This window comes from Megalobrama amblycephala, linkage group LG3, assembly GCF_018812025.1.
Source record: "Megalobrama amblycephala isolate DHTTF-2021 linkage group LG3, ASM1881202v1, whole genome shotgun sequence".
Lineage (NCBI taxonomy): Eukaryota > Metazoa > Chordata > Actinopteri > Cypriniformes > Xenocyprididae > Megalobrama > Megalobrama amblycephala.
In genome coordinates, this window is record NC_063046.1 from 51618286 (window position 1) to 51634874 (window position 16589).

Sequence of the window (16589 nt, forward strand, 5' to 3'; positions counted from 1 at the left end):
ATATAAAATGAAATATGTTAAATTCCTGTAAAGTGAACTTCCCATAAAATTCCTGTGCGTCTACAGAATAAAGTCATATAATCAAAACTTTATTGCCATGGCTGTCAGCTATTTACAGTATTTACAGAACATAGGCTATGGTACAGGCTATTAGATAATACAGAAAATTCTTTACACACACACACGCACACAAATTAACAAAATTAAGATAGCATACTTATTGGTAAATTGACATCCCAATAAACCTTGGGATGAGTTGTTTTTTTTGTTTTTTTTGGTCGCATAAATATTCTTTTAACATATAGCCTAGGATTTCACAAGGATCCAAATGGTTGTTTTCTGTTGCACAACCAGTTTTATATAAATAATGAATTACAATTTTCAATCCTATTACTATAGTTCAGACAGGACCACTTTGGCAAGTCACTTGTGTTTATTGAACACAATTTATCTTTGGCGGTATGGTTCCTTATGGGGGTTTGACAGCTGACCACATCAGCTGGTCGCTGCACAATGCCTACGTGGCCTGACTGAACTAACGCTGCGCTCGATTTGTTGGTTAAACAGGTGAACCAAATAACATAAGAACAGGACAATTATATTGAGGTACACTATATTGCCAAAAGTATTGGGACACCCCTCCAAATCATTGAATTCAGGCATACCAATCACTTCCATGGCCACAGGTGTATAAAATCAAGCGCCTAGGCAAGCAGACTGCTTCTACAAACATTTGTGAAAGAATGGTTCGCTCTCAGGAGCTCAGTGAATTCAAGCGTGGTACCGTGATAGGTTGCCACCTGTGCAATAAGTCTATTCGTGAAATTTCCACACTAATAAATATTCCACGTTCAACTTTTAGTAGTTTCATAACAAAGTGGAAGCAATTGACCCTTCGCCGGGAGTTTGATTGACAAGCGATCTAACCAATCATAACGCCGAATCCACCATTTTGTCTGACAAAGCAGTCAGCAGTTAGAGGATTAAGCTCGGTGGACTTGAACTTAAAAAAAAATGGCGTGTACTGACGTCTTTCTGCCTTTGAAACAACATATAAATTAACTAGTAAGAAGAGATGATCAGTTCACAAGCATCTTGAGCTGAGGTGCTACAGTGATCAGTCACGACACATTAAAGAGCCACAAAAAGTTTTTTATTGTTTGAATTTCTTAAAAAATTACAGTTCAAAAGCTGGGACTTTGTTTAACATCATAAGTAACCTGCTTTGTCTTTGCTCCGCGATGTATTTTTCTCTCTGTGTGGCGTGACAGCGTCATGGCTTGTTGGACAAAGCAACAGTAACTAAGGGGGGCGGGTCTTTGCGAAGGGTCAATTGGGAACAACAGCAACTCAGCCAGGAAGTGGTAGGCCACATAAAATCACAGAGAGGGGTTAGTGCATGCTGAGGCACACAGTACGCAGAAGTCGCCAACTTTCTGCAGAGTCAATAGCTACAGACATTGTGCTAAGTGTTAAGTTTGGTAAAGGGGGGATTATGGTGTGGGGTTGTTTTTCAGGGATTGGGCTTGGCCTCTTAGTTCCAGTGAAAGGAAGTCTTAATGCTTCAGCATACCAAGACATTTTGGACAATTTCATGCTCCCAACTTTGTGGGAACAGTTTGGGGATGGCCCCTTCCTGTTCCAACATGACTGCGCACCAGTGCACAAAGCAAGGTCCATAAAGACATGGATGAGCGAGTTTGGTGTGGAGGAACTTGACTGGCATGCACAGAGTCCTGACCTCAACCCGATAGAACACCTTTGGGATGAATTAGAGCGGAGACTGTGAGCCAGGCCTTCTCGCCAGCATTACTGCCTGACCTCACAAATGCCCTGCTGGAAGAATGGTCAAAAATTCCCATAAACACACTCCTAAACCTTGTGGAAAGCCTTTCCAGTTATAGCTGTAAAGGGTGGGCCAACTCCATATTAAACCCTACGGATTAAGAATGGGATGTCATTAAAGTTCATGTGCATGTAAAGGCAGGAGTCCCAAAACTTTTGGCAATATAGTGTAGATTTTAACAGAAAGGATGACAAAGATGTTTACAGTTTATTCATTAATATATATTGGCCCACAATGGTCTTACATTTTTGTACATAACTTTTACATTTTTGCTGTTTTGTGACTTTTGTGGTTTTACTTCTTATACGACTTCTGAAAAAGAAAACTTCTGGTGGTGAAGAAGCATTAATCACTGAGATTTATATTAAATATCCATAATGGCCATGGTGTTTATCATCTCTTTACAGATTGTAATGAACATTTGAACATCCATGGAATTCCCGTTCCTATTTCCACTTCCGTTTTCAATTCCAGCAGTACCTAGAAAAACAGACCCCATAATAAAATGCATCATAGACAACAAGTTGAAGAGATTTCATAAATTATTAAAAGGAAGAGATGTTAATGGTTTGTACTCTTCTGAAGTCTGGAATGATGATGTTACACCATTAACAGCAGCAGTTCTATGCAGAAATGAAGAAATCTGCTCTTATCTGCTTGAAGAGTCGGCTGATCCTAACAAACCTTCAACAAATGGACAAACACCTCTACATTATGCTGCTTTAAGACCTGGAGTTCCATTGAGTATTGTGAAAAGATTACTTGCGGCAAAAGCTAACCCAGATGGACATGTATTACAAAACTGTACTCCAATGCAGTGTGCTGTTTATCATAACCGTGAAGACATTGTGAAAGCACTTATAGAGGCTGGAGGCTCACCTGCAAGGAACTATGGGATAAATGTAGAACTTGATGAAAAGATGGAGAGAATGATTTTTCGACTATATTCACAGGGTGAAGTGACTGAGAGAGTGTATATGTCTTTCTCTTTTCCTTTTGATGTAGTAACGAAAGAACAGACAGAAGTTATCAAAATCTATGAGGAACATTTCTTTAAAGAGGATCCTTTTGATAATTTGATTTATTTTGAGCATTACTTTGGTGTTGTTGGTGTTGGTGCAGAGCAGTACCGTCAGAGTGCCATCAAGTGGTTAAAAGATACAAAGAGTGCAGACAAATACATCGAGGGACTAATCAAGCGCTTCCCAAGAATCCATCAGGAATTGTGGACGATTTCACTGGACTGCTTAAATGTTGCTTTGTGTGTCAGTGAACGTATTTCTCCTCAGATATTCAGTGAGCTTGTGCCAATTCTAACAAACAGTCTTCAGCAATTTGGAAATGCTCAAGGAAAAATAGTCAATCATCTGATACTAAAGATACTCAATGTCATGATGCAGAAGACATCTGAACAGAAACTCAGTACAAACAATTCTGTCTATGAGAAGTTATGCAAAAGTCTATTGCCTCTCACAAATCCCTATTATACAAGTCAAATTAGACTTTGGACCTATGGACTGTTTGCCAATATAAATGACTTTGCTCCTGAATTTGTTGCATTGTGTGGATTGTCTCATGTCCCAGAGATGATACTTATCAAAGCAGAGACAGAGATGGATGAAGTCACGAAAAAAAAGCTGCAAAAGTTGGATGAATCACTGAGAAATCCAGCGGGTTCAAATGCAGTGGATAGTTTATGTGAGGAGGCTGCTGCTCCATCAACAAGCAGGAAGAAGAAGAAGAAGAAAAAGAAAAAGAAAATCCAACAAGAAGTGGGATCAAAAGAAGGCGAGCTGCTACATAAAGAGGAACCGTATCAAGACACTGCAGTTAAATCTATTGAGGAATCAAACTCAAGTGTGCAGCCGTTCACACCGCCTGTTGAGAACTCTCGAAGGTGGCATCAAACCAGCCTTCGTTGGAGGCCAAAGCTTGAGAAGCTAGCTAACATGGATGCTAACAAGACATATAAGCTGGGAAGTCTTACTCTTGTTCTTGACTCTGAGTTTCTGATCGCTAATGGAAGTGATGGAACTCAAGTATTTCTTGGTTTGAGGGATGACGGCACAGAAGTGGCTGTGAAACGAATGATTAGGTTTAATTACCAAATCCTCAGAAATGAGGAGGAATTTCTACGCCTTCCTGAACTTGATAGTCCATTCATTGTGCGATATGTGGACTTTGCAGAAGATGACAATTTTGGATATCTTGCTCTTCAGCTTTGTGAGTACACACTGGAGGAATATATCCAAGAGCGTTTACCAGATGATAACGCAGAGAGAAGTTTGGTTCTGAAGAAGCTGGTGAATGATGTTCTCTGCAGTTTACATGTTTTACACCATCAGCAGACCAAAGTGCTTCATCGAGACATCAAACCCCCAGAATGTTCTGATTGGTAGGAGCTAAACCAGAGTAATTAAAATGATTAAATGAAATTTTTTTAATTAAAATTAAATTAAAACAATTCTTAAAATAATTTGAACCTTATGTTTATTATAGACATAAAAGGAAAGGCTAAATTGGCTGATTTTGGCATAAGTCGCCGACTGAAACAGGGTGAAACCACCATACGAACAAGAATTGCTGGAACTAGATGCTGGAAGGCAAAGGAGACCATAAAGGAGAAGGTCAACACTGGGTACAAGAGGAGCTCTGACATTCAGGTGTGTTTTCAATATTAATCAATTAATTCAAAGGTGTATTCAGTCTGTCTGACTTTGCATTCATTAGTTTTTTATTTAAGGCTACAGTCCATTTTTCCTCTTTGTCGCCATCTCTGTTTGAAACCTGCAATTGCAGTCATATGCGGAATAGTTATCTGTACATGCGTTGTGCATCGGCACAGATCGTCAGCGCGGAAGAATGTTTGCTGTCAATCACCACACCCGGTGGATACTGTACTTCAGAATCACAGATTCTACATCTTGAAAGTATGACCAGTATAAGAATTTTCACTGGATAATATCATCTGAACAAGCAAGTAACATGTTTGCCACTTTTGTTCTGACCACCTGAGGAAAAAAGCATTAGGCCTACAATAAATCGCGCTGCCAATGATGATTAAATCTAACGATCGCTTAGCTCGGATCACGCCAAACCGTAAATTTGCAAATTATTATTACTGTTATACTTTGTTCTCAAATTGTTAATGTTAACAACATCAGCATTGCGTGACTATGTGTATTTAGTGTATATTAGCGTTACCTGTAGATTTCAGTTTCTGTGGCCACTCCGCAGTCCAAAGTCTTTTGTTTTTTGACTACGGGTGAATCTCCAGTTGTCACTGCTGATTGTCATTTGGATCTTTCTGGATTACAATCCGCCATCAAAATGATTATTTCAGCTGCTGTGAGAACAGGGTATAAATGATTCGCTACAAGCAGCATCCTCACGTGATAAAACCGACAAGCCTGGACGGGACTCCTTCCTTTCTGTTTACGGACGTGACATAATGACGCACAGACAAACTGCTGCATGCTCGAATTTCCTGCGGAAATCCACCAGGTCGCTCGTATTATAAAATATTATTACAAGCTTACCGTTGTGATAATGGTTAATCGAGATAATGAGATAGTTTTGAACATTGGCTGGTTATGTACTTGCTCAAAAATGTATTTTTGGATAATTTTTAACCAAAAAAGTTACGGACTGCAGCTTTAATGTTGAAAACTGAATTTTTTTCAGTGTTGTAAAAATCACTTTAAAATTCATTTAACAATAACAGAGGGTGACAATTATTGCATTTCTCTGAACTGAGGAAGAACTGATGAATGCACGGTTTAATTTTTGACTGACTATTCAGCGGAAAGGGGCATTTCATTTTTTCGTTATTTTGAAAAATTGTCTAATTTTTCAGCCATCAATATTAAATAAAAAACTAATGAATGCAACATACACAGACCCAGTATTTACAAAAATTCAGAATTATGGAAACTGTAACCTGTTTGAAGGTTGCTGGGATGTTAGTGTACTACATTCTCTCTGGAGGACACCATCCATTTGGTGAAGATGTGGATTGCGAGTACAAAATTTTACAAGGAAGATACTCACTGGAACATCTGGATGATGATGTAGCGAAAGATCTCGTTGAGTGGATGATCAATGAAAATCCAGAAGAGAGACCAACTGTGAAGCAGACCCTTGCACACCCATTCTTCTGGACTGATGAAAGGTACAATATTATCTTGATGACATTTGACAGGTGAAATACAGTACGAAACCTGAATGAAAAAGTCCAGAGTGCCCAAGAACCATTAATCCCAATATATTCCTATATGTTGTATCCTATCCTAATATATGATGTAATATCCTAATATATAATGTTTCTGAAACTGTCTCAGGAGAGTGCGGTATCTGAAAATTTTGGGAAATGAGAAAGAGGCTGAAAATAATCGTAATGCGGATATGGAGCTCCTTGATGCCATTGCAAAATACACAGAAGGGAAAAGCTTTTCTGAATGGAAAACTAAAGTATAACCTCAATACAGTTATGAATACATACAAATTAAGATCTGAGTATATATTCTTCTTTGACTGGTGCTTCATCAGACATATCTTTTTCTCAGTTGCCCTCTGAGCTTGTCCAGAAACTAGATGGTAAGAAGAAACCCTATCCTGAGAACACACTGGGCCTGCTGCGTTTCATACGCAACCTACACGAGCATTAGTGAGTTACAGAAATAATTAACAACAGACTGTTAAATTATGAAAAAATAATATACAACCCAAGCTGTTAATGTGTTTACAACACAAGGCAGAGTACAAATAAAGTAACAACTGACCAATTATAATCAACATTATTCTTGCACAATAATATTTGTGTGATGTTCTCTCTACAGTAAAGAAGATGCTGTGAAAATCAACCTGATGACTTTATACCCTGATCTTTTTGGGAGCGTGTACATGTTTGCCAAGGAGAAAGGGTGGAACACCAGAGAAAGTGTCATGATGGACATCAACTTGGCATCATGAATGTAAATCTGAAATAAAATGCATTCACCAATAATTTCAACATAGTGACTGACACAAAAATTGTACACTGACATTAAGTAAAGCTTTCATACTATTTTAGATTTGCTTTTAATCACTAGTAAAAAAAAAAGAAAAACTGTTAATTTACTCGTTCAACAAATCCTAAGTCTTTTGTTACATACATCTATAAAAATATTTAAGTTTGAAACATATGTATTAAATTTTAAATATTTTGTAATTGCATGCAATTGACCTCATGGATCATGAATCCTTCCCAGTGCTGCAAAACATGCTGTTGTGATGTTTGTTGCTTTGATGCGTTTTGGGTGGGGGGAAAAAAAAAAAATTTTTTTAAAAATTGGCAGGAAAACAGTCATATATTAATTTATCATTATCACACCTTTTGATAACCCTGGACAGATTTATCAGGAAGTAAATTTTAGGTCATCTTTCATAATATATATGACAATTGCACATTACATTATACTGTAAAACTCCCCATCCAGAAACATTATGATGTATCATGCATGATTTGCTATTGAATTAACTTGTAATTAAAATTACTATTATTGAACAAATGATAAGAACGTATTATGTAGTGTTTGTGTGATTTAAATATAAAATATTATAAAAAGTAATAAGTGCTATTCAGTGGTTGGGTGGACATTTTGCAGGAACTATAATGAAACTATAGCAGCTTTAATCGTTTGACGAATTTGCATTCAAGAGTTGGATTCAAAGAGGTTTATGTGTTAACAGCTGTTATGCAAATAATCTGTATAAAATACAATGACAATTCTGACCCAGAGAGGAAGGGTGTAACGGCTCCTGAAGGTTTTCTTCTTTTTAAAAGAATCACACTTCAACTGATGTCTGAACGTTTAATGTCTTCTTTGCTCAGCATAAACTCAGCACTACGCCATCTTGGCCTTATTTCGACACCATTTGCACACCGTGACACCCTTTGGATATCATTCTACATCTTTACATCATGACGCAGTGAAAAAACTGAAACAAAATAAAATTACATTTAGATGCATAATGTGTATGTTTTAATATGTATGTTCAAATTGCAGTTTCAGTGTAGATACCAGACGAGGAATAAGGGTCTTACCTGGTATCGTTTAAAGCTCTTTGAAGCTGCACTGAAACTGCAACTTGGACCTTCAACCTGTTGGTAGCCGTTGAAATCCACTATGTGGAGAAAAATCCTGGAATGTTTTCCTCAAAAACCTTAATTTCTTTTCAACTGACGAAAGAAAGACATGAACATCTTGGATGACATGTGGGTGAGTAAATTATAAGGAAAAGTTTATTTAAAAGTGGACTAATCCTTTAAGTTTGCTGAGGCTCCCTGTAGAACTGGTCCACTGGTGAAAAGGTGTTTTTTAAAACATGGTAGCTGGTTTGCTGCTGATCCAAGGTGAACTACTAGCTCTTACTAGTCTCATCAGCAGCTAGTTGATAATTTAGAGTAGGTTAGACCAGCCATGAGAAATTAATGACGACAAAGGAGCAGCTAGAAACCATGTGAAAACATACTGAAGTTGTTTTTTCTTTAATGAACTAGAATTTTCACTAAAGTTTTAGCAATTAGTATAAAAGAAAATCCTGAATGAATGTGTTAGACTGAATGTTTTTGGAATCTGATCATACAAAGTTTTGGTTTGCTGATATGTTGTCTTGTTTTCAGTTTGGCTGAAACGTGGTTCCCTTTCAGTCAGTCATGTACAGGAAGGTGCCAAACATGTTTCAGTGGTTACTTTTTTCGTTTTCTTTTTTAATAAATGCTTGAACAACAATTACTAACCAGAAACAACAACAACAACAAAAATATCAACCAAACGAGAAAGTAGGCTAAATAAAAACAAAACTAAATAATAAACCAAATAAACAAGACTTTGCTATTTCACAAAATCTTAAATGTATTAAATAAATGAACGTTTTTTTTTATTTGTACTGTCCTTAATAAAAGTTTCAGTGGTTACCTGAACCTTTCGTGTGGAGAATGACGTATAGCTTAGTGTGCAAGAACCAGGAAGACAATACCTCTATTTTATAGAGAGTATGCACGTGACGTCACCGTCGACCGTTACGACTGCGGTCACGCCCACTGAGTGGCAAAAGACTGAGCGGCAGCATTGGTTTTCAGCGTGAATGTCGCGAAAAACAAACAAAACACTTCCAAAACGGGAAAGAGCTTTGTGATTGACTGTACAAATAGCTTTGACACAAAACCTGAGGTATATATTTAAAAACCGCAGAAAGCAACAAGGAAAAAAGCAAATGGATCACTGCAATTCACAGAAACAGCTGGACTCCAGGCAGAGAAACATGGATTTGCAGTTATCATTTTGTGTCAAATTGTTGGATTTTGAGGTAAAATCATACCGTATATATTGTATTGTTATATATTATGTTGACAACTCATCAATTAAATATTTTCCATCTTATATTCTGCATAACTGGGTGTTTTTCAATAAACACTGACAAAAACTATACATGTTTTAGGGCTGGACAATATGACGATATAACATTGATATATCCTAAGTGATTACGCAGATTTAAACCTACCTATATTGTAGTTATATAAAATATTCACAGGCAAATTTGCTTTATGTGTCTCCCCGCCGTTGAAATCAGGCACATATAAATGTCAGGAAACATGACTCCTGGCTGCATGTCAATATCCATGGATTAGGTTTATTTGACAAGTTGTAAGGAACACATTCAATTCCAACCTTTAGTGTAATTGTTTGTTTACGCAGTTTCCCCTATTAAATCCAGTCATGCAGCAAGTTCTTTTGCCACTCAGTCCAGCTGAGGGAGCGCGCTTTCAGCAGGAAAGTGACGTCGATGCATACCCTCTATTGGATACCAAGTAGCCTACTATCCAGATTTCAACGATACCAATACCGATAGGTCTATCTCTTTTGAATGTAAAGTTTTTGCGATTTCTGGGAATAAAACAGGTAATTATAACCATTTAGTCTAAGTAACATTTGAAAGCCGTAGGCTACATTTAACATAGCCTAATTATCAGACTTCAGTGTTGTTGAGCATTTATCAGCAATCACAGATCATTACCAGTCTTTTACCAACTTTTAATTTAAACTTATAAACATCACACAAACCAGTTAGTATATTAAATGCCACATTTCCCTTTGTGGCTACTCGATGTAAAACAACTTCAGAAAATACTAATATTTCTATCTGTATAATGAGCGCTGCTATCAACTGCATTCAGCAGGCATTGTACCGTCCAACCTTTTCTTTTTCTCTTGTGATACGCATTTTCATGGTTAAATACAAATCGCAAGTCTTGAATTGGTCATTTAAGTGAGGATCTTTCGTTAAGTGAGGATCATCACCGAAAGTAGCTCGACATCGGTCCGCCCATCCCCGAGTTTCAGTTCCATGAAAACATGCAAACTAGTGTATATTTACAGTCTATAATAATATAGAGAACGATGTAGCTAAACATTGAAGAAGAGGGAGAATTGGTTATTAAAAATTCCAGTCCAGTTATTATTTGTCCCGGTCAACACATTTGATTCTCATATGTTAGGGATTGCTCTTTACTTTGAACTTGGACAAACAGCAAAAGTGAAAGCACAGTTAGAGCAGGCCTATGTGCTTGTCAAAATGTGTAACTTAAGTTTTTACATTTCTGTAACACATGGCTACACAAAGTGCAAAATCATAAACAGTCTGTAAAACATGAAACATTAATGTTCTTAAAGCAAGAATATTTTTAACCCTACTAAAAAAATAATAGTTCAGTGTACTCATATACCATTATTTCAGGAGCTCTGGTTTTCACAAGGACAGAATCTTTGGAATGTTTAAATGTTTAATGATTTAAATGATTTAATCACTTTTTTTAGACAATATTGGCATTTTAATCAGAGTAAAATGTAAAATGCATTACAACCTATTGATAGAATTTAAAGACTTTAATCTAAACACAAAAACTATGACTAAAAAACTTTGTAAAGATTAACACTGTGTCTGTTATCAGTGTAAATAAATAAGAAAAGAAGTAATAATGCTACTCAGTGCCTGAATTTTTAAGTGTTTAACATCTTTTGACAGATTGTAATGAGTATTTGAAGATCCATGGAAATCCAGTTCCAAGTAGCAGTTCCGGTTCAGGTTCCAGCAGGACCTAGAAAAACAGACCCCATAATAAAATGCATCATAGACAACAAGGCAGAGAGACTTCGGAAATTATTAAAAAGCAGAGATATTAATGGTTTGTACTCTTCTGAAGTCTGGAATGATGATGTTACACCATTAACAGCAGCAGTTATATGCAGAAATGAAGAAATCTGCTCTTATCTGCTTAAAGACACAGCTGATCCCAACAAACCTTCAACAAATTGTCTAACACCTCTACATTATGCTGCTTTAACAGCTGGAGTTCAACTGAGTATTGTGAAAAAGATTACTTGCAGCAAAAGCTAACCCAAATGGACATGGATTACTAATTTTTACTCCAATGCAGTGTGCTGTTGATCGTGACCGTGAAGACATTGTGAAAGCACTTATAGAGGCTGGAGCTTTACCTGCAAGGAACTATGGGATGAATTCAGAACATGATAAAAAGGTTGAGAGAATGATTCTTCGACTATCTTCACAGGGAGAAGTGTTTGAGAAAGTACATATATATTTGTCTTTTTCTTGTGCTGTACGAACAAATAATCAGACAGAAGTTATCAAAATCTATTCTTTCAAGAGGATCCTTTTGTTCCTTTGATTTATTTTGAGCTCTATTTTAGTGTCATTGGTCCAAGTGCAGAGCAGTACCATCAGAGCGCCATCAAATGGTTGAAAGATACAAAGAGTGCAGACAGATACATTGAGGGAGTCATCAAGCGCTTTCCAAGAATCCCTCAGGACCGCTGGCCGATTGAACTGAACTGCTTAAAAATAGCTTTGTGTGTCAGTGAAAGCATCTCTCCTCAGGTATTCAGTGAGCTTGTGCCAATTCTAACAAACAGTCTTCAGCAATTTGGAAATCCAAATGGTGAAACAGTCAATCTTTTGATACTCAAAATACTCAATGTCATGATGCAGAAGACGTCTGAGCAGAAACTGAGATTGAACCATTCTGTCTATGAGAAGTTATGCAAAAGTCTATTGCCTTTCACACATCCTGATTATTCAAGTTTAATTGGAATGTGGACATATAGTTTCTTTGCCTACATAAATGACTTCAATCCTGAACTTGTGGCATTGTGTGGATTGTCTTCAGTCCCAGAGATGATACTTAACACTGCAGAGATAGAAGATGAAGCCATAAACAAAAAGCTACAAACCCTGAACATATCACTCAAACATCCATCAGGTGCGAGGGATGGGGAGACACATGAGGAGACGGCTGCTCCTTCGAAAAGCAGGAAAAAAAAGAAAAAGAAGAAAAAAATCCAGCAAGAAGTTGTATCACAAGAAGGTGAGCTGCAGGATAAAGAGGAACTGTTTCCAGTCACTGTAGTGAAATCCATTGAGGAATCAAACTCAAGTGTGCAGCCGTTCACACCTCCTGCTGAAAACCCAAATATCTCAAAAAGGTGGGTTCAGACCAGCCGCCGTTGGAGACCCAAGCTTGAGAAGCTAGCTAACATGGATATTAGCAATACCTATAGGCTGGGAAACCTTACTCTTGTACTCAATGATGAATTTCAGATTTCTAAAGGAAGTGATGGAACAGAAGTTTTTCTTGGTTTGAGGGATGATGGCACAGAAGTGGCTGTGAAACGAATGATTAAATCTAATTATAAGGTCCTCAAGAACGAGGAGGAATTTCTACATCTTCCACAACTTGATAGTTCCTTCATTGTGCGATATGTGGACTTCGCTGAAGATGACCATTTTGGATATCTTGCTCTTCAGCTTTGTGAGCACACACTGGAGGAATATATCCAAGAGCATTTGATAACCAGATGATAACGCAGAGAGAAGTTTGGTTCTTAAGAAGCTGGTGAAGGAAGTTCTCTGCAGTTTACAGGTTTTACACCAACCACAGACCAAAGTGCTTCATCGGGACATCAAACCCCAGAATGTTCTGATTGGTAGGAGTTAAACCTGAATAAATCAAATGATCAGATTTTTTCTTTCTCCTATTAATTTGAAACTTCTGTTTGTTATAGACATAAATGGAAAAGCTAGATTGGCTGATTTTGGCATAAGTCGTCGACTGAACTTAAGCCAAATGACTTTACGAACAAGCATTGCTGGAACTAGATGCTGGAAGGCAAAAGAGAGCATAGATGAGGAGGGCAACACTGGGTACAAGAGGAGCTATGACATTCAGGTGGTTTCTCCTTTCCTTATTAACCAACAATATTGTAATTATTTTTCTAAATTAAATAGTTAAAAATATATTATTAGAAATTCAATTATTGACGGTGAATAACGGAAGCTCTGAACCGCATGGTGGGGGGAAGAAGAAGAAATAAAAGAAAACTTATCTCGTTAAGTCATTATTTCAACAATATCTCGTTATTTTGAAATAAGTCGTTATTTCGACATAATATCTGGTTATTTCGACATATTAAGTCATTATTTCAACATTATAAGTTCAGTGGTGCAACAGTAGCGTGTAAGGCTTACAGTCTTAGCTTTTACCACAATCGCCGTGGGTTCGAATCTGCCTTTTGCCGAGCTTGCTCTTCTCTATTTTCACATCACATATCACATCAAAAAGACATTTATTTTCAATAAAAATTAAAATAATATTCTAAAAATGGAAATAAACTGCCTAACGACTGTTTGATAATATTACAAGTGTTTACTGGGTAGGGTTAGGGGAATGGTGTTAGGTGGGTTTTTTTTTTTCTCCCAATAAGGCAGCATCCATTTAATCATTTTAATAAATATAATCATTTACAGTGCAAATAGCTGTAGATGCTATTTACACTAAATGAAAATAGTGATGCATTCTATTTACACTAAGTGATGATAACAGCATTTTCTCTTTTGATATTAGTCACTATAGGGCAGAATAAGACAGGGAATCAATTAAAGAACGCATTGTAGTTATGCTGACCTACTGTTATAAGTTGGTGCTCCAAAATCCCAGAGGTTTATCATGGGAATTTGCATTCATGTCAGGCATGCATTTATTCCAGGCTAACCTTTATTGAGGTTAATTTATGTAGTCCATAGTAAATAAAATAATTTACAGTGCAAATAGCTGTAAATGCAAAGTGACAATAAGTGACTGTTGGAGCTACATTAGTTTGTTTTCAGTAGTGGTAATTTTGTTAATTAATTTGTTTATTATTATGATTTTTGCTCACATTAGTAATATATTTTGGTAAAATTCTTTTGTTGTTTGTTTAGTCTTTATTTTTGGTTAGTTTAATCATTATAATGTTTGCTTTAGACACCTGGGGGCAGTAGTGGGCACAGGCAAAGGTGAATATAGGCAGGAAGTAGTTAGTTACCTGTAGGCATCTGGGTGATGGGCATATGGTTTTTTACCAGCGTGAGAAATGCTGTATTGCTTGCTCAGTTGGAACAAATAAACCAGCCACAAAATCCTGAATCCAGTTTGGAAGTAGACTCATTGCTTGCCTGCGTACATTACCTGCCCAGGATGCTAGAAGTTGTCGTTTGAAAGTTTGATTTAAGTTTTTTTTGTTTTTTTTTTTTTTTTGACAAACGGCCACTACACCAAGTAAAAAACCCGCTCATTGATTAAAGAAAGAAGAAGAACTTTCCTTGGAATTCGCTTCGGATATTATTGGGATACCCGATGGAAAATCAGCATGGATTGTTTGATTCACCACGTGTGGATTATCTGTTGGCATGAGACAGAGGCCTGGCACGAGCTAAGAAATCTCCAATTGGTATGTACCGCTAGAAATGCCGTATAAGAAGACGGTTTCATGAAAGGTTATATGAACTTAAAAGGACTGCTTAATTGGCTGTGTGTTTGTTGAATTATCAACGTTTACACTCATAAAAAAGTAAAGTCAGTGCAGTGTGCGCTTGTGTGGATGAAGAGGATTTGTTCGTATAAAACGAAGTTGTTTTAAGCAACGTTGCCATCTTTGCTAACTTTGTTGCCCGATTGTGAACATTCACTGATATTATTAACAAATTGGCTATAAGTGTGCAACAAAATGACAGAGGTGGAGAGGCCGGAATCAAAGCGGTCAATTAAATTGACTTCTAAAGGAATGTGCTTTTACATACAAACTTGTCAAGAAAAACGCACTGCAAAAACTAACCAGGCTAAAAAGCTTATGGATAAAATCCGTGTCCTAATGGAATTAAATGAAACTGCAGATGCAGTGAACACTCAGCTCGCTTTGTTCATTAAGTGTTATGAAGAAGCACTCGATATACACGAAACATTTATGGAATTGCCTCTGCCAGAAGATGAAATACTCATCAATAAAACTAAAAACTTTGAAGAGAAGATGAAATTATGTTATGCATTTATTGAAGATGTGAAGGAGTGGCTGTCTAAAGCTGGTTATCCATACTCACAGCCTAAAGAATCTATCGACGCAGGATGCGTTGATGATGGAATACAACCTGAAGACAGTATTTCTAACGTCTTAAGTGTAAGAACAAGTTCTGCAAAATCACGTGCCACTGGCATATCAAAGGCTTCTGTAACATCCGAGGCACGCATTAATGCGGAAGCCGAGAGAGCAGCTCTTCTTAAACGCTCCGAAGCTTTAAAAAGAAAACATCACATAGAGGTGCAGGAGGAAAGGCTTCGTAGAGAAAAGGAGCAATTGGCGCTTGAAACAGATTTGGCAGCTACAACTGCAAGGCTTCAGGTTTTAGAAATGAACTCATCACAGCGTGGTTCAAGACGATCTGATGGAATGAACTCTTATTTGGAGAGGAGCAAGGCTCAAAGATCCACCGGTTTAGATCCTTTTGCCAAAGTCTTTGTCCCACATGAAAATGATGTTCTTGCTGTACCTGATCCTGCATCAGTTGTTAAGCCAAGACAAGGATTTGCAGAACAAACGTATGGAAGGTCAGTTGGGCCAGAAGCTCCATATCAAGAAGTACAGACTGCAAATGGACGTCAAATGGGACATCTATTAAACTCTCAAACTCAAAGCGGTAACAACCAAAACGACATGGTGGGCATTATGCAAAAACAAAACGAAATCACTGCACTGTTGGTTCAGCAAAATATATCCTCTGCTCTTCCTCCAAGAAATCTGCAAATTTTTGATGGAGACCCTCTTCAATATAAATCCTTTATTAGAGCCTTTGAAAATGTAGTTGAGAAGAAAACGAATAATTTCAGGGACTGTTTGTACCTCCTTGAACAGTACACTAGGGGCAGCCAAAGGATCTTGTGCATAGTTGTCAACATATGCCTCCAGATCAAGGCTATCACAGAGCTAAGAGTCTTCTTGCTCAGCACTTTGGAGATGAATATAAAATTGCATCTGCTTACATGGAGAAAATATTTAACTGGACACCCGTTAAAGGTGAAGATGTGAAAGGATTACAATCATTCTCTCTGTTTCTTAGAGGATGTGCAAATCTAACAGAACAAGTAATGTATATGAGGGAATTGGATTTACCATCTAACATGCGGAGTATCATTTTAAAACTTCCTTATAAACTAAGAGAAAAATGGAGGAATATTGCATGTGATCTGCAAGAAGGAAGTGGACAGAGAGCTACATTCATTGATCTTGTAAATTTTATTGAGAGACAAGTGAAAATTGCTTTAGATCCAGTTTTTGGAAACATTCAAGATCCTCAACTTCCTAATGTCAAGGCT

At 37.2% G+C, this 16589-nt stretch overlaps 2 protein-coding genes across 2 annotated transcripts in view; both read left to right on the plus strand.

Annotated features, from left to right (window-relative positions):
• The window catches only part of LOC125265661 (sensor for unfolded proteins in the ER ire1-like), a 46417-nt gene that overhangs the window by 13927 nt on the left and 15901 nt on the right, over positions 1 to 16589 (plus strand). Inside the window, exons 2-5 of the mRNA XM_048186017.1 lie at positions 4346 to 4509; positions 5797 to 6017; positions 6187 to 6316; positions 6412 to 6512. Coding sequence (XP_048041974.1) covers positions 5806 to 6017; positions 6187 to 6316; positions 6412 to 6512 — 443 coding nt within the window. The 5' untranslated portion in view covers positions 4346 to 4509; positions 5797 to 5805. The remainder of the gene's footprint in view (positions 1 to 4345; positions 4510 to 5796; positions 6018 to 6186; positions 6317 to 6411; positions 6513 to 16589) is intronic.
• Positions 10773 to 13252, plus strand: LOC125265659 (probable serine/threonine-protein kinase irlF). The gene is made up of 2 exons (XM_048186015.1): positions 10773 to 12891; positions 12970 to 13252. The coding sequence occupies exon 1, from the start codon at positions 11888 to 11890 to the stop codon at positions 12764 to 12766; it is 879 nt and encodes a 292-aa protein (XP_048041972.1). The 5' UTR covers positions 10773 to 11887; the 3' UTR covers positions 12767 to 12891; positions 12970 to 13252.

Excerpts from the sequence above, each read along its gene's own strand:
- LOC125265659 (XM_048186015.1), top strand. The coding sequence starts at position 11,888 with ATGATGCAGAAGACGTCTGAGCAGAAACTGAGATTGAACCATTCTGTC.